Genomic DNA, 24,940 nt, shown 5'->3' with positions numbered 1-24,940 from the left:
TCCTTTTGCATCACAGCTTAACTGCGCATAACGTGTAAATATTTCACAAGCAGAAAGCATACCTTAATTAGAGAACACTTTGCCTGGTAGACCATGCGGCATACATCAATCACAGATTTAGGGAGGGATCTCTGCTTTCCTTGGTCCACACCCAAGGCACATTGACTGACAAGTGAGAGCGCAACGTGACCTGTGACAGGAAAGATTTTTATTTAAAACTTCACATGCAACTCACCATCGATCAGTTTCATTAGGAAATATCTTTGTGTGGTATTAGCAGTGTTACATGAAGGAAACTCATGTGAATCTCAGTATAATTAAATACAAGAAGAAAAAACACATTTTAGTGAGCCATAATTAGCCTCTAATTTCTCCTCAGGTGACCACTCTGGGTTCAGTTGCTAAGTTACCGAGGTCTTGATGCTTGAGGAGGCAGCAGAGCAGCAGGCGACCAACTTCTTCCACAGGGTGCTCTGGGAGGAAGGTGATGGGCGCAATAAGATGGTACTGCTTACAGCAGCGCTCTATTTGGCATAGGAAGTCCTAAAATATTCCAAACAAAAAGCAAAACATGACATTATTACCCATCAGCCTCCTTCTCACTGTGAAACAACCTCTTCAGGCATTTCTGCCTTGCTTGTACCTTCACAGTATGGTCCTGAGTGTTGTTGTCAGCAATGGCCTGCAAGAAAGGCTGTGCGTGATCGCTGAGAGTTATTCTGCGGGAATAAAGTTTGGTCTTATCAGGAGTGGTTGTGCCCAGTGAGCTGCAGTGGTCTTCGTCCTTCTCCTCATTGTAGTTGTAGTGGATCTGACTGGTCTGCAAACCCCCTGAAAATATGGAGGACTGGAGCCATTCTGTGCAGAGAGCAAACACTTGTGTTAAATTAATTCCAACCTGAAGTGTGAATTTTTAAACCAGGCTGATGTAAAACCATTAAACCTACTGGCACATTCAATCTCCATGGGGGACAGGGCGGTGCTCTTGGCCAAGTAGGAGGCGTGCAGACCCAGGAGCAGTCCCATGTTCCTCTCAGTGTCAATAAGTGGAGAAGAAAGGCTGCTGAGGTCTGGAGTAGTGACCGTCTCCTGGTTAGGCTGAAAATGATAAAAAGTCCCAATATCAAAGGCTAAAGCCACCAACAAAGAAAAGAAGTTGTGTTTAAAATAAAAGTACAACTGGTACCTCCATATATTGGCCAACGCAGAAGGCCTGCATGGACTCTCTAGTGTCTTCAAACTGCAGAGCAGCTTCCAAAGCAACCACAGGGTCCTCTCCTGCAAACTGGGCTGTTAAACCGCAAAGAACAAATGGCATGAGTTCTGACATCAGTTCTCTTATAACCCTTTGACAAAGTCCAGCCTCTGAGCTTCCATGTTTACAACACTGAGCACTTAGGGTGTCCCTGTGTTATTTTAAATAATCCTGGATGTCACATTACATTCCAAAACTACTGTTTAGTCTTACCCAGGACACTGTTTCCTGTCAGTGACTGGGACTGGGCCTGAAAGTCTTTGATGTCATACACTTTTCCATCTATTACAGTCCAAAAGCCACCATCTTTGTTGTGATTCTCCAGGTCAGCCTTGCGGATGAGTGAAACCTCCTCATTGTTCTTGGAGCTCTGCCCTGTAAAGAAAGACCCTGCCAACACAGCAGAAAGTCTAGTTACAGTCTAAAAAGAAACGCACAGAGTAGCATCTCATCTTTGCCCTAAAATTTAGGATGTCACTCAAGTAAAACATAGATGTTGTTTTACCCATAATTCCTGGCCAGGCCAGATCCTCATTATCGTCCCTCTCGTGTCCTGGAGCCAGGTGGTTGAAACGGTCCAAGTGTTCCAGGAGTCCAGCCAGGAGAGGGATCGAGCCGGTCTCCTGCATCAGACCAGCGTCAATGGTGAGGAGAAGGATGATGGACACCACCAGCTCAGGGAGAAGCACTCCTACCAAAGAACAAACAGTACAGTATTCAGTACTGTGTTGCAAACATCTCTAAAGCATAAATATGCTGGAAATACAAATCTGAGGGAAATTTTTTTTTTTACCAGTTAGATCTCCTTCGATGACACGAGAGACCTCGGCAAAGTGGCGGCAACCAGTAGAAGCGATACTTATTGCCACTGGGAGGATGTCTCCAATGTGAGTGCACAACAAAGCGATGTACTTTTTTAACAAGGAACCAACACCCAGGAGCTCAGGATCTAGAAAAGCACCAGAGAAATCACACACTGCATTTCTGCAACTCATTCTTAATTAGCGGTGGGGACTAAAACCATTAAAACAATTACTGTGAAATAACATTTCCTCAATAGATATGAGATAGTTAACAAAGTCAAAAGCACTCATCCCATGCATGTTTGGACACCGGGCACAGTGCCGAACCAATCAGCTGGTTGGAACAGAAGGCACATCAGGTTAGGTTGATGTCAGATTTATGGCCAAACCACACATTGGATGCATATGAGCCTCACTGTCCACCTCACTGAGACAGCACTGCTTTGCTTGTAACCTCTGTCTACACAAACGAAAGAGCTAGAAGAGACTTACTGTATCCATTAACATTTTCTGTGCCATTGACTCCCAGGTAAAGCTTGCTGACCAGCAGCCTCTGGAAGCGCAGCAGTAGGTCCAGAGATGCAGAGCGCTCCTTACTGACATGCTCTGCCTCCAAATAGTTTGAGATGCGACGAGCAACATCTTTTAGCCTTGCAATGGTCTGGGAGGCGATGTTTCTGCAGAAGTTAAATCCATGAATATGCTAGCAGGGAGTGAAGTATTATACCACATTATAGGAGTATATGCAGCACAATTTGTGAAGGTACCTCAGGAGTTGCTGTACAAGCTGCACAAGGGGCAAGCTTTGCTTCCCTGCCGACTCATAGATGCCCGTGTTGATGAGGTCTTTGTCCAGCATGGTGCGACACCGGTGTATGGTGGAGGCATTAGCTTCCTGTTCATCAATCTCCTTCTCTTTCTGAGCCTCCTTCTTTGCTTCAATGTCCTATCATGAAAAAAAACATAATACACAAAATTATTACCATCATTTAGGATGTCAGGGAGCACATGGAGATGTTCGATGGGCCGGTTCTGGTCCTTGGTCACAAATTTTGTCCATGTGTGCTCTAAAGTGGGATTTAGACATTGTTAAATGTATGCCACAGGCAAATTGTAATTACAAGTGCTTTTGAAACACTACGCTGTAACCTGATGTGCACCTCCCCAGAAACGCAATTACGCATTGTGGCAACACAGCCTTCAACAACTGTCAGAGGCCCATAAGGTACCATTATTTCCTTCTATGCGCTTCCAGCTACAACTTCTGCTGCCACTTTTCACACTGAAAAAAAAACAAAAAAACAAAACTAAAATCGCATTGCACTGGCATTCTGTGCCGGGGGTGCCAACAAATGAGTGAGCCTTGTGTCACATATACAAATATCAGTCAAGAGAGAATTTACTCAGCATTTCAAACAGACAACCAAGTGCTGACTCGTGCATTTACTACACTGACCTGTATCTCAGCAGTGATGGCTGCATTGAGTGCAGACTCCAACCCTCCATCAGCCATTAAGCTGCTGACCAACAGGTCGATCATGAAGCGCCGGCCGGGACTCACACTCATCTCATTTCCAGATGCTAGAAAATAAAAATTAAAAACTCAGCCTTTGCAGGCACTTCCATCAAACCGATCACAGGTAATGGACTATTAAATGTTTATTTTCATACTGAATCAGTGTTACCAGATGTTTTGATTTGTACTCACCAGCATTAGGCAGGAGTGAGGACAGAGCCCTTGCCCTTTCCTCAGCTGTGGGTAGCAGCACGGACCAGCCGCTCTGGAGGACACCCTGGGCAGCTGCTTGAACTGTGTTGAGCACCCCAGCATTGCTAGCTAGGACCACCACTGTTTGTTTCAGGTTGTTGAGCAGCACACTTCCAAGGCCCAGCCCCAGCTCCTCTGGATCCACCTGATTACTGATGGCTGCATGCAACTGAGGAAAAACAGTGAAGGTTTAGGGCTGCAATAAATAATTATTTCCTTTCATTTCTTTGATTGTTCAGTTCGTTGATCATTTAATCTTTGAAATGGGAACCACAGGACAGAAGTATGACCAAAAAAAATAAAAAATAAAAAATAAATAAATAAATAAATAAAATTTGGGGAAGTCTAAGACAAATTTGGACTTTTCACTGAATCATCCCTTTAAGCATGTCAAGAAAATTTGAACCAAGTCCAGCACAACATGACTCAGGCCCGACTATCAAAAAAAAAAAAAACCCCAAATAATAAATAAAAAAAATAAAACTCACACAGTGAAATTCTTACTAAAGAGATGGAGTCTTCTTCCACTGCAAAGTTATTAATGTTAACTAAAAAGTAAATGCAGATGTGAAAAAAAACAGAACTGCTGTTCAAAAACAGCACATACCCACCAAAACAATTCTGTTCCTCTCCAGTAATATTGTATGATATAGACTTAATATCAAATAATTTGCTCCATCACAAAACAAACATGCAGAGGAAAAATTCTACTTCTACAAGCATTTCCAATCAAACCACACCCGTTCAAAGGCCGTTTCCTACCTGGAGCCTGAGCAGGTTGAGTGTGGCGACTACCATGCACTCCTTCTCCTGCGGAGGGGGCCAGTCTGAGCTGCCATCCATGCCCTCGCTGACCTGCCGCAGGAGCAAGTCCAACTGCTCGAAACTCATGGGGCAAACATCCACTACGAAGGGCACACGTTTCCCCACAGACCACTCGGAGCTCGAGGACCAGGCAAAGCTCTGAAAACAAGCAAATGGTAACTGATCTGTGTCTCGTTCTTTACTAACATTATGAGACCAACAGTGATGGTATCTTACCTGTCCGGGTCCACAGGAGATTCCAACTATGTGTTTGGAGTTGAGCCCCGGGAGAGCTTTAGGCTGCTTCTTATTGGAAAAGAGCGTATCAAAGTGCTGTAGCTTGTCATTGCTGCCCCAGCTGAGCACCTCTCCATCATCAGTGAGGGCCAAGCAGTGTGTCGACCCCACAGCTACGTCCACAACTTTCTTTCCTGATTGCAAACAACACGTTTGTTGTTGTTTTTTTAGTTTTTTTAAATAAGCTTCTGAAAATCAATGTTAAGGTCAAGCTCACTCACCCTGTAAACTATCAAGCAGCTTTGGGTATCGGACATGCTCATCGGTGCCGTGACCAAGGCGCTGGTTGTCTCCCTTCCCCCAGGTGTACACCTGGCCATCTTTGGTGAGGGCTACTGAAAACTGGCTTCCGCAGCACACCTTTACTATGTCCAGATCCTGCAGCTTCTCCACCAGCTTGGGTGTCTTACAGCCGTCACTGCCTCCTCGGCCCAGTTTACCATAATCTCCATCACCCCAGGACCACACCTGACCTGTGGTAACAGATTGAGGAGCTAAACGCTGTAGCCTGGGTGATTTCTAGTGGCTTCTATTATTAAAAATCAAGCTAAAAATGGCCGATATGCTGGCTACCAAGAAGCAAGAAACACACCAGCTGCTACTGTTGCTAATGGTTTTGTAATAGGTGACACAGGTCGGACACAACAACACTAAGCAATTCACATGAAACTTTAAAGGGGGTTCAATTATTTAACTAACAGACATTTTAAAAACATTAATTCCTGGATTTTAATTCCAGCATTTTTAATCACCCACAGGAAGCATGCTTACCATTCTCTGTCACAGCAAGAGTTTGGGCATCACCACTCCCACATGCCACATCCACCACCTTCAGCCCTTTGAATGCCGTCACTACCATGGGAGTAGTCTGGTCCTCACTGGAGCCTAGAAACCCCAACAGATTACAACTAATTTTAGTAAAGACAAAGAGACCAAAAAAAAAGTCAAGAATATCTATCAGGGGCAGTTGATTTGGAGCTCACCGTGGCCAAGCCGACCATAGTTCCCTCTTCCCCATGTATAGAGCTCGCCATCAGCAGTGATCGCAGCACTGTATGTGCTCCCACAAGCAATATGCACCACATGCTTTCCGGCCTGTTTTCCATTGAAGGTTCCAATCATTTTAGGTTCTTCTAGGTATCTGAAATAAAGTAAAAATAGAAGGCTAAATTTTTCAGGAAGCTCATTACCATTAATAATTATCATTTATATTTTTATTTTCATTATGATTTTACTAATAACACAGATTCTTTTAAAATGAACTGGCAGGGTTGGGGGATTTCACTCTATCATCAGAAGCCTTTGATTCTGTCTCTGGCCTACGAGCACAAAACATTAATAGAAATGTCCCAGATTTTGGGAAATAATGCACCACCTGTTTCATCAATAATTTAACTTAAACAGATCTTCAAAATCTAATTTAATGCTCCAAAAACCTACAACTCCACTGTTATATCTGTAATAGACAAACACATTCAGTGTAATAAAGTGGTAATATAACAGCGACTGTCACGAGGCTGAAAATGCAGCAGCTCGAGTTCAAGTCCAACCTGATGCCCTTTGTTGTATGTCTGTACCTACATACTCTCCACTAATACACCCCCCCAAAAAGGTGGAAGCACAAAATGTGTGTAAGCCTTTTTAAAGGATGGACATGTTTTTTCTCTGGTTGCTTACGTGGTATCTCCATGTCCAAGCCGGCCACCATCACCGCACCCCCAGGAGAACACCTCCCCGTTGGACGATAGGGCCAAGTAATGCTGCCCATCAGGATGAGCTGCAAGTTTCACAATCTTTCTGGAGCTTAGAACGTGGATTAGCATGGGAGCCTGCAACAAAACAATTCAGAGTCTCAACCTGCTGCAGATGCAGAGATGAAACGATCGACCTCAGAGAAACTGACAGAACTGACCAGGGTTGTGCTCTTGTAGTTCTGGCTGTAAACAGCACCGCTGCTGGAAAGGATAAGAAACCCCTTTTCTGAACAGACAATCTGTGTGACCCCGAGGCTCGACAGGGCTTTGCACTGAATGGGTGCATTAACATTGGCATAAAGTTTCCAACCCAAGAGGCCCCAGGCAATCACTTCCTGCAAGGTTCCCTGGAACAAAACAAGACAGTATTGGTTTATGCTTGAGCATTAACTACTTAGGCAACACATATTCAAGTCACATATTCAAATCTCAAGGTGGGGGTCTGAATAATGCTCGTAAAAAAGACAGATTTAAGTAATACTTAAAAATGTAAAAAACTGAACCAAACACTTCAGCAGTGACAGCTAATAAAAAGAGGGGTCACCTTGTGTGACGTAGGCGAGTTGCAGTGTGGAGGGCTGCAAGGAGAAGCTAGGCGGTCCAGGTGAGCCATGATTACTACAGCAGTCTGACGAAGATCGATAGCCAGGTCGTTATCCTGAGGCAACGTCAAGTATCGCAGGAAACTCTCATTTGGACTCAGAGGGGCTGTGAGGATCTGGAAACCACAGCAAAGATCCATGAAATATTAATTAGCTTCATTCTCAACCATGAATGGAAAAAAAACAAAAAAAGAAAAACAGGGCATTTTAAGACGTGTTCCCAAGAGAGACGTGAATCAACACAATTTATATCGATAGCACTTTATCTGTTCTTATGGTCTCGATTTTCCTGCATGTTGTTTATTATAACAGGGTTATAATTTTTCTCCCCCCGTTTAAAATAAATATAAAAGATCTACCTCTCTAAATCAATGAATTTCATTTAGTTTTTCATCTGCCCTCACACTGCTTTTTAATGCAGATTAAATAGCTGCTGTTTGGAGATGGAGGCTGGCACTAAATCAAAGTAAAAACATGAATTATTATTCATTCAGAGCCAATGAAAAGGCAAAACTACAGGTTGTGCAAGATATTTTGTTAAAAGTCCAATTTGAGAACATATATTCAAATTAAGCAAAATATAGTTCTGAGCTCTATGATACTGCAAACTGGACAAGAAGCACAGTTTGAAGAGGAAGGCAGGAGATTTAAAAGCATCCCAGAGGACAGCAGGACGTGTGAACTATGTGAATTAGTAGCAGTTGAGAATGGATTACATTTTTTTTGTGTAATTTTCTGATTATGGCATATTTTATGAAATATCTGAGACAGTTTGACAAACAAATTGGTGCTTTTAAGTTGGCCGTTTCCATTTCAGTGCTAGGGAAAGACTTCAAGTTGGGTTATTTGTTTCTGATCTCTCCTTTTACTGGTGTCATGTTTTATGCATGATATGGTAATAAAATAAAAATTGAAATCAATCTCCAGTCAGCCCATGTCTTATTTTCTTTTAGAAACCAGCTGGGAAAAGAAAATTTCCACCTCAGCTTCCTCTTCAGGAACGGGCTCCTCCTTGCTGCTATGTATGTTCTGAAAGCGCTGCAGGAGTGGCAGTAATGGAGCACTGGTTCCCTGCGTGGAGCGCTCATTGTCCATCTCCCTGGTGCCACTTTCCCACAGACGCAAAAGCAGCAGAACAGCAGACAGCAGCTGACTGGTAGGACATAACAACAGATGAGCAGAAAAGTTAGATTTGGCATTAACAAATAAACAGGTAATAAGGAGATCTGGTTACCTGAGTGTTCCCCTCTGAACAGCCAGCTCCAGCAGGATGGCCAAGGCTAGATGTTGATCCTGAAGGGGAATGTTACATTTGATGCTGGCACTTCCATGTACATCACTGTTCACAAAGGAGACAAGAGATGAGAATCACACAAAGTTATGCAATTTATAAGACGAGATGTTATTTATCTTGCAAAATTTGGGGATTAAACATTATGTACAACTGATAAAACAACAGACCTCAAGAACTTTGTGGCCCTCTCGACAACCTCCAGCCACACTGATGACACAGTTCCCTCATCAAACAGTGTCGCCTCGGGCAGCGCTCGCAGGGCATCCAGAGACTCCTGAAGCAACTCACTGCAAAGATCTGCATCATCTCCTGCAAAGACAAACATTTTCATGTTTAAAACACTGCAGAGTAGCTACATTATACAGTACAGATTAAATATAAAGCAATAAGAAGGACAGAGCATTTGTAGCATTTTTTTAAGCTGCAGAGACGTGCAATTTCCAGTGCTTTCAAATGTTTAACTATTGAGGAACCAGGCCACCAGAGTTGTAACAGGGTCTAAAATGTCAGTTTAAACACTGAGGTGACCCAAACTGTGCACTCCCAGTGCGAGAGGAACTGAGGCTCACTGGATTACTGGCATTTCTGACAGCAGCATACCAGAACTATAAGAAAACCAGTATATGTGCAATCAGCTAATGTGCCCAACGTTGACATCCGTTAGCTTCCCAGCATTTACAGACTCTAGTCTGATACAGCAGAACTCACAGTAAAGCTGTTCTTATGTACCGTATTTTCACAACCATAAGGCGCACTTAAAAGTCTTAGATTTTCTTCAAAAAGTACGGCGCGCCCTATAGCGTGTTGTAAGGAGGACGTAGTAGAGAACACCATGAGAACGCTAAAGGGTGAAGTGTGGGCGTTGATCGTATATACCGGACAATCGCACATACCTGTGTGGAACATCGTTGTTTTAACAACCCTGAAAATGGCAAAGAGACACGCTTATGAAGCACAGTTTAAACTGAAGGCCATCAGCTATGCGGAGGAACATGGAAATCGAGCAGCCGCGAGAGAATTTAAGATTAACGAATCGATGGTTCGCAAACGGAGGAAGCTAGAAAACAAGCTCCGGCAGGTCAAGAAAACGCAGCTGAGTTTCCGCGGACATAAGGCGAGGTGGCCCGAGACTCGAGCGGTGGATCATCGAGCAAAGAACGAGCGGGAGAAGCGTTTCGACGGTCACCATTCGGCTAAAAGCAGTTTCACTAGCTGAAGAGATGAAAATTGAACATTTCCAAGGAGGTCCGTCTTGGTGCTTTCGTTTTATGAAACGGTGCCATTTTTCCATCAGGACCGGGACTACGGTAGCGCAGCAACTTCCAGCGGATTATAAGGAAAAGCTGGCCATCTTCCGCTCTTACTGCAGCAAACACATCGGCGACAAAAACATCCAGCCCAGCCACATCACAAACATGGACGAGGTCCCGCTCACTTTTGACATCCCGGTGAGTCACACTGTGGAGAAGAAGGGGACCAGCACGGTAGCGATACGCACAACGGGGCACGAAAAGTCTTCTTTCACTGTTGTGCTTGGCTGCCATGCTAATGGACAGAAACTGCCGCCTATGGTGATTTTTAAGCGAAAGACTTTGCCTAAAGAGAAGTTTCCAGCAGGAATCATCATTAAAGCAAATGAAAAGGGCTGGATGGATGAGGAAATGATGAAAGAGTGGCTGAGGGAGGTGTATGTAAGGAGACCAGGTGGTTTTTTCCACGCATCACCATCGCTCTTAATCTGTGACTCTATGCGTGCCCATCTCACAGCCAATGTGAAAAAACTAGTGAAACAAATGAACCGCGAGCTTGCTGTCATTCCGGGAGGCCTGACAAAGGAACTCCAACCGCTGGGCATCGGTGTGAACCGCCCGTTCAAAGTAAGGCTGCGAGCGGCCTGGGAGCGATGGATGACCGATGGAGACCAGTTTCACCTAGAGTGGAAGGCAGCGCCGGGCGAGTTACGCCACAATTTGCCAATGGATTGTAGATGCTTGGGCTAACATGTCTGCTGGCACTGTTGTTCGAGCTTTCGCAAAAGCCGGCATCATTTCCGAGGAGCCGCACGGCACGGAAAGTGACTCTGACGGTGAAGACAGTGAACCTGGCATGTTTGATGGAGATTTAGCGCAGCTGTTCAATTCAGACACAGAGGATGAGGACTTCGATGGGTTTGATTGATGATAAAAATGTGAGTACCAAATAGAGCTGGGCGATAGAACGATAACGATATGTATCGCGATATAACTTTTACTCGATAGAGAAATTAAGCTATCGCGATAGACCTCGTCGCTCTTGTCCTCTTAAAAAAAAAAAAAAAAAAAAAAGGTCAGCCAATCCAAATTAAGTAGCGCAGAGCCGAACCAATCACAGCCGCAGCGTCACGTCGCGTGACTTGTTACATACAGCACAAGTGCCAAGCCGCACGCGTCTTTGTTTGGGAAGCAGCCAGCGCGTAATGGAGCCAGCACGTAATGGAGGAAATGAGTGTGCCGACTAGAAAAATCAACCGAGCGTGACCGAAGAGAAAACAGATGATGGTTCCAATGCCGGAGAGATTGTCGAACGGAAGAGCCATAGAAGTTCCGTAGTGTGAAGGTATTTCGGCTATTTCAAGTCTGACAAAAACAGAGTAGCGTGCACTGTAAATGTGCCGAAAGCAAGTCTGGAAATACAATAAACTGGTGCATGCGTCACACTGTGCGCCACGTTATTGTTTCGGTGAAATGAATTTCTACAATACTGTTAATTCTACTCTCTGCAGTGTTTAAATGCTTACATATACACACAGTTACTGTCCCTCCACACATACGACTCGGTTCTGCTTCTATGCCCCAGCTTTGTTTACTTTTTCCCACCGAGGCTTCTAGACTTCTGATTGGCCAACATTTCTGCACGGTTAGGAATCTAGCGCCACCTGCTGCTTTGGCATGTTCATAGCAGCGTTTTCCTTCAGTTCTGCCTTTATGTGTGGACGGGATTATTTTTTAAAACGAAAACGGAAAATCTCCGTTTTCAAAAATACCCGTATACGTGTGGACGTAGCCTCAGTCTCTGACTGGAAGCGCTAATTCGTCATTCGGCTTTTGTCAGACTAAAGTAACTGTTAAAACTGTTTGAAAAGCTCAGCTATACAACAAGGAGAGATTGAGAATTTCCTTTTAGTTCTCAGTTTATTTGATATTGACAAAGGTTAGTCAGTTTTGTCTGTTCTTCTGTAAAACAAACTAAGATTTATTTTTAGAATTAATATTTTGTTTCTAAGTGGAATTGACAATTTAGTCTGTTTCGTTTGTTCTATTTTGAAACTTAAACGCTTTAGCGGCTGCCTTTTGTGTAGTTTGCAATATTTGCCTTTATTTATCTGAAAAAGTCTCATGTTCCTTAAGTACATCTACCCTGTTGAACTTATTATGGGAAATAAATATTTAAATAAAAACAAGCTGCTGATTATTTCACATTTTACTTGTGAGCAACGGCACATTTAAATCTTACAAATATAGTTATTTGGCTTATATCGTGATAGATATCGTTATCGCCTGAAATGAAAAAAACATATCGTGATATGAAAAAATCTCATATCGCCCAGCTCTAGTACCAAACTTTGTTTTGCTCCTGCTTTATTTTTAAATACAGTGGGGCAAAAAAGTATTTAGTCAGTCACCGATTGTGCAAGTTCCCCCACCTAAAATGATGACAGAGGTCAGTAATTTGCACCAGAGGTACACTTCAACTGTGAGAGACAGAATGTGAAAAAAAAAAAATCCATGAATCCACATGGTAGGATTTGTAAAGAATTTATTCGTAAATCAGGGTGGAAAATAAGTATTTGATCAATAACAAAAATGCAACTCAATACTTTGTAACATAACCTTTGTTGGCAATAACAGAGGTCAAACGTTTACTATAGGTCTTTACCAGGTTTGCACACACAGTAGCTGGTATTTTGGCCCATTCCTCCATGCAGATCTTCTCGAGAGCAGTGATGTTTTGGGGCTGTCGCCGAGCAATACAGACTTTCAACTCCCGCCACAGATTTTCTATGGGGTTGAGGTCTGGAGACTGGCTAGGCCACTCCAGGACTTTCAAATGCTTCTTACGGAGCCACTCCTTTGTTGCCCGGGCGGTGTGTTTTGGATCATTGTCATGTTGGAAGACCCAGCCTCGTTTCATCTTCAAAGTTCTCACTGATGGAAGGAGGTTTTGGCTCAAAATCTCACGATACATGGCCCCATTCATTCTGTCCTTAACACGGATCAGTCGTCCTGTCCCCTTGGCAGAAAAACAGCCCCATAGCATGATGTTTCCACCCCCATGCTTCACAGTAGGTATGGTGTTCTTGGGATGCAACTCAGTATTCTTCTTCCTCCAAACACGACGAGTTGAGTTTATACCAAAAAGTTCTACTTTGGTTTCATCTGACCACATGACATTCTCCCAATCCTCTGCTGTATCATCCATGTGCTCTCTGGCAAACTTCAGACGGGCCTGGACATGCACTGGCTTCAGCAGCGGAACACGTCTGGCACTGCGGGATTTGATTCCCTGCCGTTGTAGTGTGTTACTGATGGTGACCTTTGTTACTTTGGTCCCAGCTCTCTGCAGGTCATTCACCAGGTCCCCCCGTGTGGTTCTGGGATCTTTGCTCACCGTTCTCATGATCATTTTGACCCCACGGGATGAGATCTTGCGTGGAGCCCCAGATCGAGGGAGATTATCAGTGGTCTTGTATGTCTTCCATTTTCTGATGATTGCTCCCACAGTTGATTTTTTCACACCAAGCTGCTTGCCTATTGTAGATTCACTCTTCCCAGTCTGGTGCAGGTCTACAATACTTTTCCTGGTGTCCTTCGAAAGCTCTTTGGTCTTGGCCATGGCGGAGTTTGGAGTCTGACTGTTTGAGGCTGTGGACAGGTGTCTTTTATACAGATGATGAGTTCAAACAGGTGCCATTCATACAGGTAACGAGTGGGGGACAGAAAAGCTTCTTACAGAAGACGTTACAGGTCTGTGAGAGCCAGAGATTTTCCTTGTTTGAGGTGACCAAATACTTATTTTCCACCCTAATTTACGAATAAATTCTTTACAAATCCTACCATGTGGATTCATGGATTTTTTTTTTCACATTCTGTCTCTCACAGTTGAAGTGTACCTCTGGTGCAAATTACTGACCTCTGTCATCATTTTAAGTGGGGGAACTTGCACAATCGGTGGCTGACTAAATACTTTTTTGCCCCACTATATGCACACTTGTATGCTTGTGTGTTGTTGATGATGACGATTACCGGTAATAGAAATGTGAGTAAGGTACCGAACTCAGGTTTGCTCCCGCTTTATTTTTAAATACGCATACGGTACTTGTATGCGCCCTATGATCCAGTGCGCCTTATGTGTGTGTTAAATACAGTAATGGCACACATAACTGAGACTGCGCCTTTTAGTACAGTGCGTCTTATGGTCGTGAAAATACGGTAGACATTTCCAGTTTTCTTTGTTATGGGCAAGAAACGGTGAAACAAAAACCTCTGATTAAGAATGTAACTCAGACATTCCTTTAAAACTATTTCCTTTCTCCTTCCCCTCGCTGCTAAAATCTGATTTTAAATACGCAGCTACCGACATTAAATAGAGTTTATCCATATCTTAATTTGGCTTATTTCACGTGTTTAATGACCACTCAGAGAGAAAGCTGTGATGTCACCTACCAAAGTCCTGTTTCTGTAACCCTTGACCAACATGAGCCCCAGTTTGAAGCTTAAAGTAGTTACATATCACCTCCTTCCACTCAAAATGTTACTGCTCAATTTAATTGAAAAAGAGCAGTTTTGGGCCCAGAATAGTGGCTAATTTTGAACATAAAACCTGTGTTTGAAGACCAACCACCAGTTTCTGCCATCTTGCCTTCACCACAGGATAACTGTGATGCAATTAGTCTTTCAATGTGCTCTTTGAAAGACTAATTGTTATCCCCCAAGAAAGACCTGGTCAGAGACGCTGAGGGATCTGAGAGTATAAGGAGACCATTATTGATCATTCCACAGGTTCACCTGTGAAATTCTTGTAAGATTTACTTCCTCTAGTGCAGCTATTCTGTAATGTCATACCAAAACGAGTTTGAGCACTGGGCTAGGGAGGTGATCAACTCACTGCTGCAAAGTAAAAAGGGTGTGCTTGATTCGCAGTGGAGGAGGAGGAAGGAGGAGGAGGAAGGAAGAAGAATCATAACAGAGATTAAAATTCACCCCCCCCCCAAAAAAAAACAAACAAACAAACAAACAAAAAAAAGAAATATCCAAACAATCAAAAAAAAGCCCAAACAAATTTTTTTATTTTTTTAAAAAAGTGTGTTACACTTCATTGTTCCTAAAGAGTATTTCCAGGAACACGGCTAAAATGGGGATAGGAGGTGTCCGTGTGTGCGTGTTGCTCATGTTACAGGAGGGCTATGGAGGACAGGGAGGCACTTTGTTCCCACCCAGTCCCCGTGGACACAAAGCCCTCACAATGTTAACAAAAACAACACCTCCACTAGCAAAGCTGAAAATGAAGGGAGTGAATGAATAACATGGTCAAAGATTTACGCTTGAATAAACGTAATCAGAATCTGTGACTAATTTACATCAAAATAAAAGTTAATAACTGAATATTATTAGTCATTTTGAATTTATAGCCTGAGGATGATGATTATAATTATCATTATTATAATACATGACACTAAAGCAAGACACTGGATCCTGATTTATCTGCCTGTAATGGAGACCACGCATGATGACAGAGTTACATTTAACGACATCCAAAACAGCTATTTTGGATTCATTCTTGTGCCAAAGCAGCAGGATTGCCTCCTTGGCCCTCTTCTGTCAGTCTGTCGTCTAGCAGCACGACTAAAAACACAGCCTTGCGAAAGATGTTTGGTTGTTTACGACGAGCAGCTTCTAATGTGGCGCAACGCATTCTTCAGCAGCTGTTAAGCAAACTTGCACCACCATGACAACACCTATCATCACCGGCGCCGAAGGACAAAATGTCTTCACTATCAGCACTTCTTACCTGATCTCCATGCCCGGCGAAGGAAAGCAAAGGCAAAAGAAAGAGCTGCCCTGGAGCCGACTCTGGCCAAACCTTCCACCCCTTTACTGGCTGGACGAGGGCTGAAAAGAATACGAGCACATACGGATCAATTAAATATCATCATATTATTATCATCATTGTAAAAACCATACTATCAAACAGCCAACTGAAGCCCACATACAGAAGATGCATTGGATTTCTTCTGTCTGTGTGTGACTTTTACTTCCTTTAGAGCCTTGTGACAAAAAGTTTCACCATCTTAGCTCAAGCTCAACTGAAGAGCTAGGGAGGCTTCGGAAAGGATGAAAAATCCACTACTGTACAGGTTTAAGTCCATTTGATTTATAACACAAGGAAAATTAAGATTTTGTCACAAAAAGGAATGCCTAAAAGAGATCATTTTAAATTACAATTGTGTTCCTTTCATAAATGCTGAAAGCCAAAAATCTATTTAAAATTTGATGAACGGTTCACCCCTAGTATCATCGCTGTGATGCAATCACAGGGGAGCAACAGCAGATCCTAAAATGAGGTTTTCAATTAGAAATAAAAAAAATCAAGTCTGCTCCAAATAAATGCCTGGAACTAAAAGCCCTGCACAGTAAATATGGAGCACATTTAGAGTACGGCCTACATTTACTATGCATATGAGAGACCTATTGGAGCATGCCTAAGAGGCTTACTTAAAGAAAACACAGTGTGCACTTACACTGAGCTGCAGGGTTTAACTTTCAGTGACTGGATAGACACACCATAATAGTTAAGAGTATACAATACTGTTTACTCTTACTCCACTTCCCCATCAAAACAGAAGCGAGACTTCAGAGATGGGTACTGGCTATGCAGTCTCAGGAGGATGAAACTGCTCCAGCTGAAGGTTACAAAGCTACTGGCACAGGCGGTGAGCACTGATGCTCGCTTAGTGACTACTACTGAGTGCCGGGTTCCTTACGTCACCCAGGTCACATGTGTTACTTTCTTGGTACTCTGTCTCAATCTCTAATCATACGATGGATATCCAGCTATTTCACACCTCCTCTGGCAGTCAGGAAGAATGAAACAGTAAGTTTGACACAGTTTCTATTGGCCCTACAATAATCTACTTTATCCCTTTATGGCCCATTTTACAAGCACTTTAAAGCTTTAAATGACCACAACTCCCTCCCTCTGGTAAGGAAGCTAAGATAAATTCAGTTATGGTAAGAAGAGAAGGAGGACATTATGGGGATAATCATGATAGGATAAGGTATTCATGGTACACTGCTCTCTGAACATGGACACACACACACAAAGAAAAAATTAAGCTCCATCTAGATCATGAGTGGGGGAACTCCAGGCCTCAAGGCCCAGTGTTCTGCAAGTTTTAGATGTATCCTTGATCAAACACAGCTGATTTAAATGGCTAAATGACCTCCTCAACATGTCTTGAAGTTCTTCAGAGGCCTGATAATGAACTAATCATTTGATTCGGGTGTGTTGACCCAGAGTGAGACCTAACACCTGCAGGACGCCAGCCCTTGAGGCCTGGAGTTGGACACCCCTGCGCTAAACGTTGCCATACTCCTCAACCACTGTGGGCTAGAGAGAACATTAAAAATGGTTGCTGAAAGTTGAGGATTATTATTTTATTATTATTTATTATTTATTTAGTCCATCAGTCATGTATAAATGTTGGCACAGACTCAGAATGCCTCATTCATCGACTTCAATCGTTGCTTTAACCTGCAGCATGTGCTGTAGAAGACATGAGTGTATAACCTTCCAGATTACTACACTTGACTAATTGCACAAACCCGACGGACCAGTTCACTAGTCCAATGTGGCTTTACAGCTAAGGATAAAAAATAAAAATAAACAAAAAACAAGACAAATCTTAAATAACCACCACCCCCACCTCACTCCAACTCTCTAACTCTAAAAATATTCATAGTATGAAGGTCAAGTTTTGCAAGGCGTCATTGTACAAAAAAGATCAGCTGATTCTGAAGAGGTCAGAGAGGAGCTCATTGACTCTCCATGGAATTACCCAGTTTCTAAATCTGCCTCTGTTCTCTCATAAGACCAATGTTTTGTGCACAATTCCTGAGAAAGGAAACATTTTTATTTACCTCTTGTTGTCAGCAGCTGGCAGTGGTGGGCTGGGCGGAGTCTTCCAGCGGACCTTGTACTTCTCCTCCATCATGCTGTGGCTGAGAGAGATGAGATAGCGCTCCAGGATGACGAGACGCTGGCGCAGACGCTGGGCAGACAGGGTGCTTTTGGCCATCTGAGCAGAGAGCTTCTGCTGGTCCTCAACCAGAACCATCAGGCAGTCCTTCAGTTCCTTGTCATCTACACACACACACACACACACACACACACACACACACACACACACGGTTCAAAGAAAAGAATAACATAGTAAAAATAAGTGAGTGCACTGGCATGTCATTTGTTTATGACCAGAAACACTCAATTTGCAAATAAGCTACAGGAGTTAAGTCACTAGTTTTGAGTGATAAATCTGCATATCAGCTAAAAAGAGGTCATAACATACTTCCTGGGATTTCCCCATCTTTGGTCCATTTTAATGGGTCTTTTTGTTTTTGTAAGAGCTGCAGAGCTACACACCATGTAATCTCTCTACAAAGTACCTGCTCAGCAGCTTACCTGAACGATTGAATGAGTTGCTGTCTTGTAGCTAAAGTCATATCTACTACATACATTTAGTATGCCATTTTATTATGTTTTTGCTTGATTCATTTATTTAGTTACTTTACCCTAAAAAGATCTGCTTTACTGTATGAGATTCAGCTTTTTTGTTGTTTTGGGTTGTTGTTTTTTTTGGTTTTTTTTTTCATTTTTTGGGAAATTAGTTGCCATCTCAAGTGTGAAGGAGTTTAAGTAGGCTCTCGTTCACAGTAGGGGAAGATGGAGTAGGAGACTGGTGGATTGGTGTGACATCTGCAGTGATGTTGACACTGTACTGATCTGTTATGAGGCTCAGTGTGGAAGTAAAGCTGTCAATTTATTCATCGATCTATGTTCCTACTCATACCTATGGTGACAAGCTGATACAAGTGGCGAATATCAGCTTAGTGTCTGGGCTCAGCCTTAGAGAGGAGTTGAAGAGCCTAGGTGAGGAGGCTTGGGAATGCTTAGGCAACCCTTTGCAAGAGCTGGAGAAGACGGCCAGGGAGAGAGGTCTCCTTCTAGGCTGCTGACGCCAAAACACAGGCCCAGATAATTGCTAGAAAATGGATGGCTGGCTCAATGAATGGACTAAAAAACAAATAACACTGAAACTAATAAAAAACTTAAGTGAAACGAGCAAATGGACTCATTGTCTAATAAGTTAGTTGACAAATCATCAGGCAATAAACATCCTGGATAATCATCCTTTTAGGCCCATCGAATGACCATAATTTACAAAAAACAAACATGTCGTACTCATCAATTACCTGAAATGAGCAAAAAACTAAACTCATCAGGAAGTCCCACCCTGCTGGACATTTAAATGAATGCAGATTTAAGATCCCACTTCCAACCCCGGGTATAGCAACCTAAGCTTTTTGGTTAGATGCTTCAGGGTTGCTCAATTAAAAAATAAAATAAATTTTGTCCCACTGAGTTTCATCACAGCAAGTCCTGAGTTCTGATCTGACTCAAAAGAAAACCTTTTTGTGTCTAAACCACAGCGCTGCAGGGAAGGCGAAGTGGGCCAAAATAGCAGTTCTGAAATCCACTTAAGCTTTATGTAAGCCAGACTGTCCTGAGGTTGTATGAGCCACACAGCAGTCAGCTGTGCTCAGCTGTCAGAACAGATATGGATCCTAGTCAGACTCTCTGCTCAGTCTGCATTCCTCACAGCTGAAGAAATATTAGACTCACAGGAAATTATCACATCTTTAATAAAAATCTAACAAGGGACAGAGAGGAAACCTGCAAAGATCTCACATGTCAACATCCTGGCTTCAACGCAGCAGCTCGGGAAATTACAAACATCCAATGGGAAAGCAGGAAGTGTGCCGTTTGAACTTTAAGCATCAATGACAGAGCACTTGTCCATGCGGCGATCCAGTTACACTCACTGTACACACCAGCCCAACTTCCTGTCTCAGTCAATAATAAAAACAAGGAGGAAGCAACCAGGCAGACAGTATCAAAATCTGTATTAACTGGCCCGCCTGCTCGGTGCTTATCTCCTGCCACCATGAACCGTCCCACCCAGCCCCACCAGCAAACAAACTGGGTGAGAGTCTGTATCCCGCTGTGAACCAACGTAATGCCAACTAAGATTAAACTCTGCAGGGTAAAAATAACCACTCAGACCAGCAGACTTTAGGTTGTCATTTCAGTTTCCACACCTCACGTGCCAGCAAAACACACACACATCAACATGGCCAGACACACCGCCAAACAGTGAGAGATGAGCCGTTAGCTAAAACGAGATTTATGTAGTTCACATGTAGGTGTTACGAAACCCTCTGCTCTCAGCGTAGTATTAATTACCCTACTTGGAAACGGAAAGGCATAAAATGACAGGAGTCACAGGGGGAGCACGAGACTGCAGCAGGAATTACTGCAGCTAACCCGACTTTTAAACTCACTCAGGTAGTTTTCTCACCTGGCTGCCGTCCCCAGTCCCATGTCTCAATGATGGAGTGATGCACCGACGTCGACGTCTCCTCCTCTTCCTTCTTCTCTTTATCATTGGGCTCATCCTTCTTCTGAGCTCCAAAACAGTCAGTGCAGTCTTCTATAAAGAGTCAGAAGAGATTAGGACGTTAACCTTCATCCTCAGCAGCAAGGTTAAAGCACTGCTGTCTGTCCCAATCTCAGGTATCAATCCTCAGACGGCGTGGAAATAGGTGTCACATGTCACACATAAATACCTGGGTGAGCTGATTCTTCTCCGTTGAATGTTATCTCCTCATCTTTTACCATCTCATTCCACATCTCACTCAGACCCTCTGGAGAAAAAGCCCGCTGCCAGAAGGAAGAGAAACACAATCAGTGCAGTGCAGAACAGAACAGAAACCTCTGCTTTTATTAATGCTGCATGGAGACATATTTGACACCACCTCAAAGGTTTTATCCACAGCTAAAGGAAAATTTCCAGCAGTGAAGTAATTTATTCGAAAACAACAATTTCTACTTACATACTGTGAACCCCCCCACAAAAAAGTCCTGACCTGAGCCACACAGTGGTGCGTATTAATAGCGTTCGGTTTGTTCTCTAGTCACTTCTGCAGACACATTTCCATCACGTTATCAGAACACAACAGCTAATATGGATCCACTCTGATCATTCATTGATCCAAAGTTTTTCCTCAGAGGGTCAGACACTGACTTGGATACAGGCTGAGTTACATGCTGAACGAACTGTGATAACACCACAAATAATATCCTACTGGATAATCCTCTTATTTTGAAAATTCAATTGCTGCTAACCATTTTCTTTAAGGGTGCTCAAGGTCAGCTCAAGATGGCCAAGAGCATTATTTTCTCCATAATCAGGTCATTCCACATCATTTCCCTGAATTTTATTCCTCGCTAAAGAGTGTACACAGAGGTCCTTTCATCTATCTGTGCAGCCTTCACAACTCAAGAGTACCAGAATAGCTGTTTTATCTCAGAGTATCAACCGACTGAAGAAAAAAACCATTTGTGTGTCATCCCCTTAGTGCTACAACACATATGCATGACATTGGTTTGCTCTGAAATATTCACAAGCTGAAAGCCAAATGTTTCCTCATTCTTAGACAGATTTGAACCCATGTTAGCTCAGAGACTGAGCAGACAGATAACACTAAAGCTGCACTTCCTTCAGTGCTGAAAGAAGCTTTTATGGTGGGAAAATGGTGGGTCCTAAAATCAAGTCCTGATAGGATGATCCAAATTAATTTTCAAGTTCCGGGTAGAGAGACTGCAGCCTGTTAAGTCTGTGGTGTATTCACTGAAAGAGTTCATAATTACTAACAACAAGGGTTTGTTTCCACAACACAGACATTCAACAAAAGAAAAAAGAAAGATTTTCTGGTGATGTACTTTATTACAGGCTGAACCAGAAAAACAATAATCATCTGCATGAGGTCTGACGCAGATATGTAATCAAGGCTTCTTGTAGACTTCGACCTTCATAGAAATTTTCATAGTGGCCTCTATAGAGCCATTTTGTATCCTACATGCCTCTGACCTAAAATCAAAAATGTAATTTTCATCCATTCTTATGCATGTGTGAGGCACAAATTAATATACAGAGGAATTCCACTCAAGCCCTGAAAATACAAATACAGAGGAAATGTCTCTGGTTTTAGTCAGAACTAATCTCGAGAGGCTCTGCTGCAGATGTTTACTGCCCTGTGAGCCAACTGTCTGTATTATTGTAATGCACCGTTTTTCCTGTTTTGAACCTCTCAAAATTGGGCTCCAGAAAAACACCAACTATTACATATAAAAGAAAAAAGTGACACAAACACCGAAACCAGTTAAAAACTCAACTAAGTCTGAACATTTCTTAAGAATAAAAAACTAAAGTGAAATGACAAAACCCTCTCTGCAAAGTAAGTGAAATTAAACTTAACTGAAAACTAAAGGTTTCAAAATATAAAACTCTACTAATTCTGGTTCTGACATGACAGCAGTCAGTCATGTAAAATACAATCAATAAGGCACCACGATTCTGAAATATTTAGAAAACAAAGAAACAGCTAGGGGACAACAGTGAGTATGACACACTGACATGGGGTAACGTTTTCCCAGTTAATCTGGAAAATTGATCTCACAGCTGAGGTAAAGATAAGAAACATTACAGATCATCTCTTCTCCTCAGTCACTTGACAGATCAAGTGACTGGGGGGGAAAAAAAAAACAACCAAAAAACAAAACCCACCACGATAAATATTATTTTGTGCCACTGCCTCCTTCTCGTGTACATACCTGCAGGTCTATCTTCAGCCATTTGTCATGAAATCTCAGCTGAGCATCGAGGGTAAATGATGGAGAAGGCATCTTTCCCTCTCCTCTCTGGGCTGCAAACGCAGCCAACCTGCAAGAAAACCATGCAACAAGGAGTGCTATAAAAAGACAATTTAAGTCACTGCAAGGTGGGAATCCACAAATAATGACAATGTAAGTACATGAAAATGGACTGAGCTTTATGACCATCAATTACAAACTTTACTTTCCAGGTTTGTTTCAAGTTTTCCCTTAATATGCTACTTTTTAGTGACTTCATCCTAGGTAAAGTCAGTAAAATCATTAAAAGCATGTCTGTTTTTATCCTGACGATTATCGCTCAAGTGAAGACAATTAGATGGATGAGCTCAGCGAGGTAACGAAGAACCAGAGGGAACACAGTGAAAGCAGTTTGATGTGCTTCAAGAAGACCTTTCTAGTAGGGGTGGGCGATATATTGAATATAATGGATGTATCGCAAGTTTTTCTGCGTATGATGGCTATACTCAATGGTTTTATCGTAACCATCGAGTATAGGTTGCCATGGAAATATTAAGCTGTCTGCATGAAATTTAATATGTTTTTTTTCCCTTCCACATGCCACGAATGCATTGATTCCCATTCCCAAGTGGAAGATTTTGGTCGGAGCGTGACAAAACTTGCAGTTTCGAAATCTGCAAGATCTCTGCTTTTAGACAATGCACAATTTGCTTCGTTACAAAAAGTCAAGTGAGTTTGTGGCTTTGTTTTCTGTGTTTAGGGACATTTTGCAAAATTGCGTAACTGCTCTTTTAATTGTTTGTAGTTTTCACAGTGTTTAGTGGTTGTAGAAATGGTTCTCATGAGCTTTTAACCGAGATTCTGAAGTTTCTGTGGATACCACACATGCCGATCTTTACATGAAAAACTTGATTTCATGAAGGCTTAAAACTGCAGCTCACCCCCTTAGCCCACGTTACCACAGGTGCTGGGGCTCAAGACATATCGTGATATATATAGTGTATCGCAACAAAGCCAAAAAATTTTGTGATATTAGATTTTTCTCATATTGCCCAGCCCTACTTCCTAGGCCACAGTAATTACTTCTATTCTAGTTTCCAGGTGGAAAGGAATGTGAATCTGAGTGGAATTGTGCTGCTTGCGATGTGGTATAATCTCAGACATTTTCATGCAACGCAGTGTCTCTGTTAGCTGTTTGAATGTGTCTGTGTTTCTTCTCCTCCATCATGGCTATTCAAATTCAGTTGGAATCCTCACACTATTTTGATTCCTTCACTGTTTGATGCAGAAGTCATCCAAATAACTGTGGCTGTGGATAATACATTGACCACTCTCTGCAAAACATCTGTTCCTCTTGTGCTGCCTGATCCTGTAATACCTACACTTATCCGTTAGATAATCCATCAATATAATGGTGATTTACACTGTTGCTCATATGGCTGATACACAGGTATATGCTCCATTTAGCCTATTTAGTAACAAAATGCATTTCTTTCTTTAGATCAAAGAGTCCAGATCTGAAGCTCTTATTATTCCTTCCATATCTGACCTGGAACCTGAATAAAAACCTTGAAAATCTGCCCTCAGCATCAATCTGAATGTGATCTTTGACTTTGAGCTGTGCTTTCACACACAAATTAATAAGGCCGTACTGGCTAGCCTTCCCCAGCGAAGAAATACATTTAATAAATTTTTTTTTACATCTCTAACGCATCTTGATAAAGTCATCAACTCCTTCCTAGCATCAGGTTTAGACTTCTACAATTTCCTCTACTCGAATCTGTGCCAAAGGTCCCACATCCACCTAAACTGCCAGAGATGAAACCACATCACCATCCTCGATGCCCACACTGGCCAACTCTTAGGTATCAGATAGATTTTAACTTAAATTACTTTTAAAGCCTGCTTATGGATTTAGTCAAACCTTATGAACCTCACACCCTCCTAACTGCTTCTAAAGCTTGTCTCATTAGAAATGGTATCACCGTTTGCTGTTAGAAAAGGAACTGAGACAAACTTGGGATCTACTATAGATTACTGCCATCACACAGTGGATATTTAGAAGAAGACTATTTTTCTTCTTCTTTTAGCAGTTACCACATCATATCACCTGCATCAACCTCGCTCTATCCCTAGTATCCTCTGTCACACCAACCCTCTGCATGTCCTCCTTCACTACATTCATGATGACGTCACTTGGGGTCCTTATGCCAGACAATTTCATCTTCAATATCCTTTGTTCAATATGTCCACTAACCACTACAGCAGTGGTTTACATATTTGTCTGACAAGATCATTGGATGGTCCCAGGAGGAAAATTTGGGCTGCATCAGGAAGTGCATCTATCATAGAAATC

The 24,940-nt window shown here is 42.5% G+C and overlaps 1 protein-coding gene across 4 annotated transcripts in view; it reads right to left on the bottom strand.

Annotated features, from left to right (window-relative positions):
* herc2 (HECT and RLD domain containing E3 ubiquitin protein ligase 2) overlaps window positions 1-24,940 on the bottom strand; it is a 57,180-nt gene that overhangs the window by 31,181 nt on the left and 1,059 nt on the right. For 3 of the 4 annotated variants that reach the window (XM_086284137.1, XM_086284140.1, XM_086284138.1), the window contains exons 2-29: window positions 22,567-22,675; window positions 20,520-20,613; window positions 20,252-20,383; window positions 17,754-17,976; window positions 15,625-15,725; window positions 8,745-8,886; window positions 8,518-8,622; window positions 8,265-8,436; window positions 7,226-7,399; window positions 6,840-7,028; window positions 6,605-6,756; window positions 5,911-6,068; window positions 5,699-5,812; window positions 5,149-5,400; window positions 4,868-5,061; window positions 4,589-4,789; window positions 3,767-3,995; window positions 3,515-3,639; window positions 2,826-3,004; window positions 2,551-2,735; window positions 2,049-2,204; window positions 1,761-1,946; window positions 1,469-1,645; window positions 1,187-1,290; window positions 948-1,098; window positions 644-858; window positions 411-543; window positions 63-190 (exon numbers count right to left, since the gene is read on the bottom strand). In XM_086284137.1, coding sequence (XP_086140263.1) covers window positions 63-190; window positions 411-543; window positions 644-858; window positions 948-1,098; window positions 1,187-1,290; window positions 1,469-1,645; window positions 1,761-1,946; window positions 2,049-2,204; window positions 2,551-2,735; window positions 2,826-3,004; window positions 3,515-3,639; window positions 3,767-3,995; window positions 4,589-4,789; window positions 4,868-5,061; window positions 5,149-5,400; window positions 5,699-5,812; window positions 5,911-6,068; window positions 6,605-6,756; window positions 6,840-7,028; window positions 7,226-7,399; window positions 8,265-8,436; window positions 8,518-8,622; window positions 8,745-8,886; window positions 15,625-15,725; window positions 17,754-17,976; window positions 20,252-20,383; window positions 20,520-20,613; window positions 22,567-22,638 — 4,443 coding nt within the window. In that variant the 5' untranslated portion in view covers window positions 22,639-22,675. The remainder of the gene's footprint in view (window positions 1-62; window positions 191-410; window positions 544-643; window positions 859-947; window positions 1,099-1,186; window positions 1,291-1,468; window positions 1,646-1,760; window positions 1,947-2,048; window positions 2,205-2,550; window positions 2,736-2,825; window positions 3,005-3,514; window positions 3,640-3,766; window positions 3,996-4,588; window positions 4,790-4,867; window positions 5,062-5,148; window positions 5,401-5,698; window positions 5,813-5,910; window positions 6,069-6,604; window positions 6,757-6,839; window positions 7,029-7,225; window positions 7,400-8,264; window positions 8,437-8,517; window positions 8,623-8,744; window positions 8,887-15,624; window positions 15,726-17,753; window positions 17,977-20,251; window positions 20,384-20,519; window positions 20,614-22,566; window positions 22,676-24,940) is intronic. The other variant, XM_086284139.1, reaches the window with a different exon arrangement.

This window comes from Aulonocara sp. 'chitande type north' Nkhata Bay, linkage group LG23 (genome assembly GCF_057382095.1).
Source record: "Aulonocara sp. 'chitande type north' Nkhata Bay isolate Kocher_YH1m ecotype deep benthic linkage group LG23, A_spYH_male_GT1.1, whole genome shotgun sequence".
In the NCBI taxonomy this organism is placed as follows: domain Eukaryota; kingdom Metazoa; phylum Chordata; class Actinopteri; order Cichliformes; family Cichlidae; genus Aulonocara; species Aulonocara sp. 'chitande type north' Nkhata Bay.
Note: the sequence above shows the minus strand (reverse complement) of the source record. Positions and strands in the feature narration are given on the sequence as shown.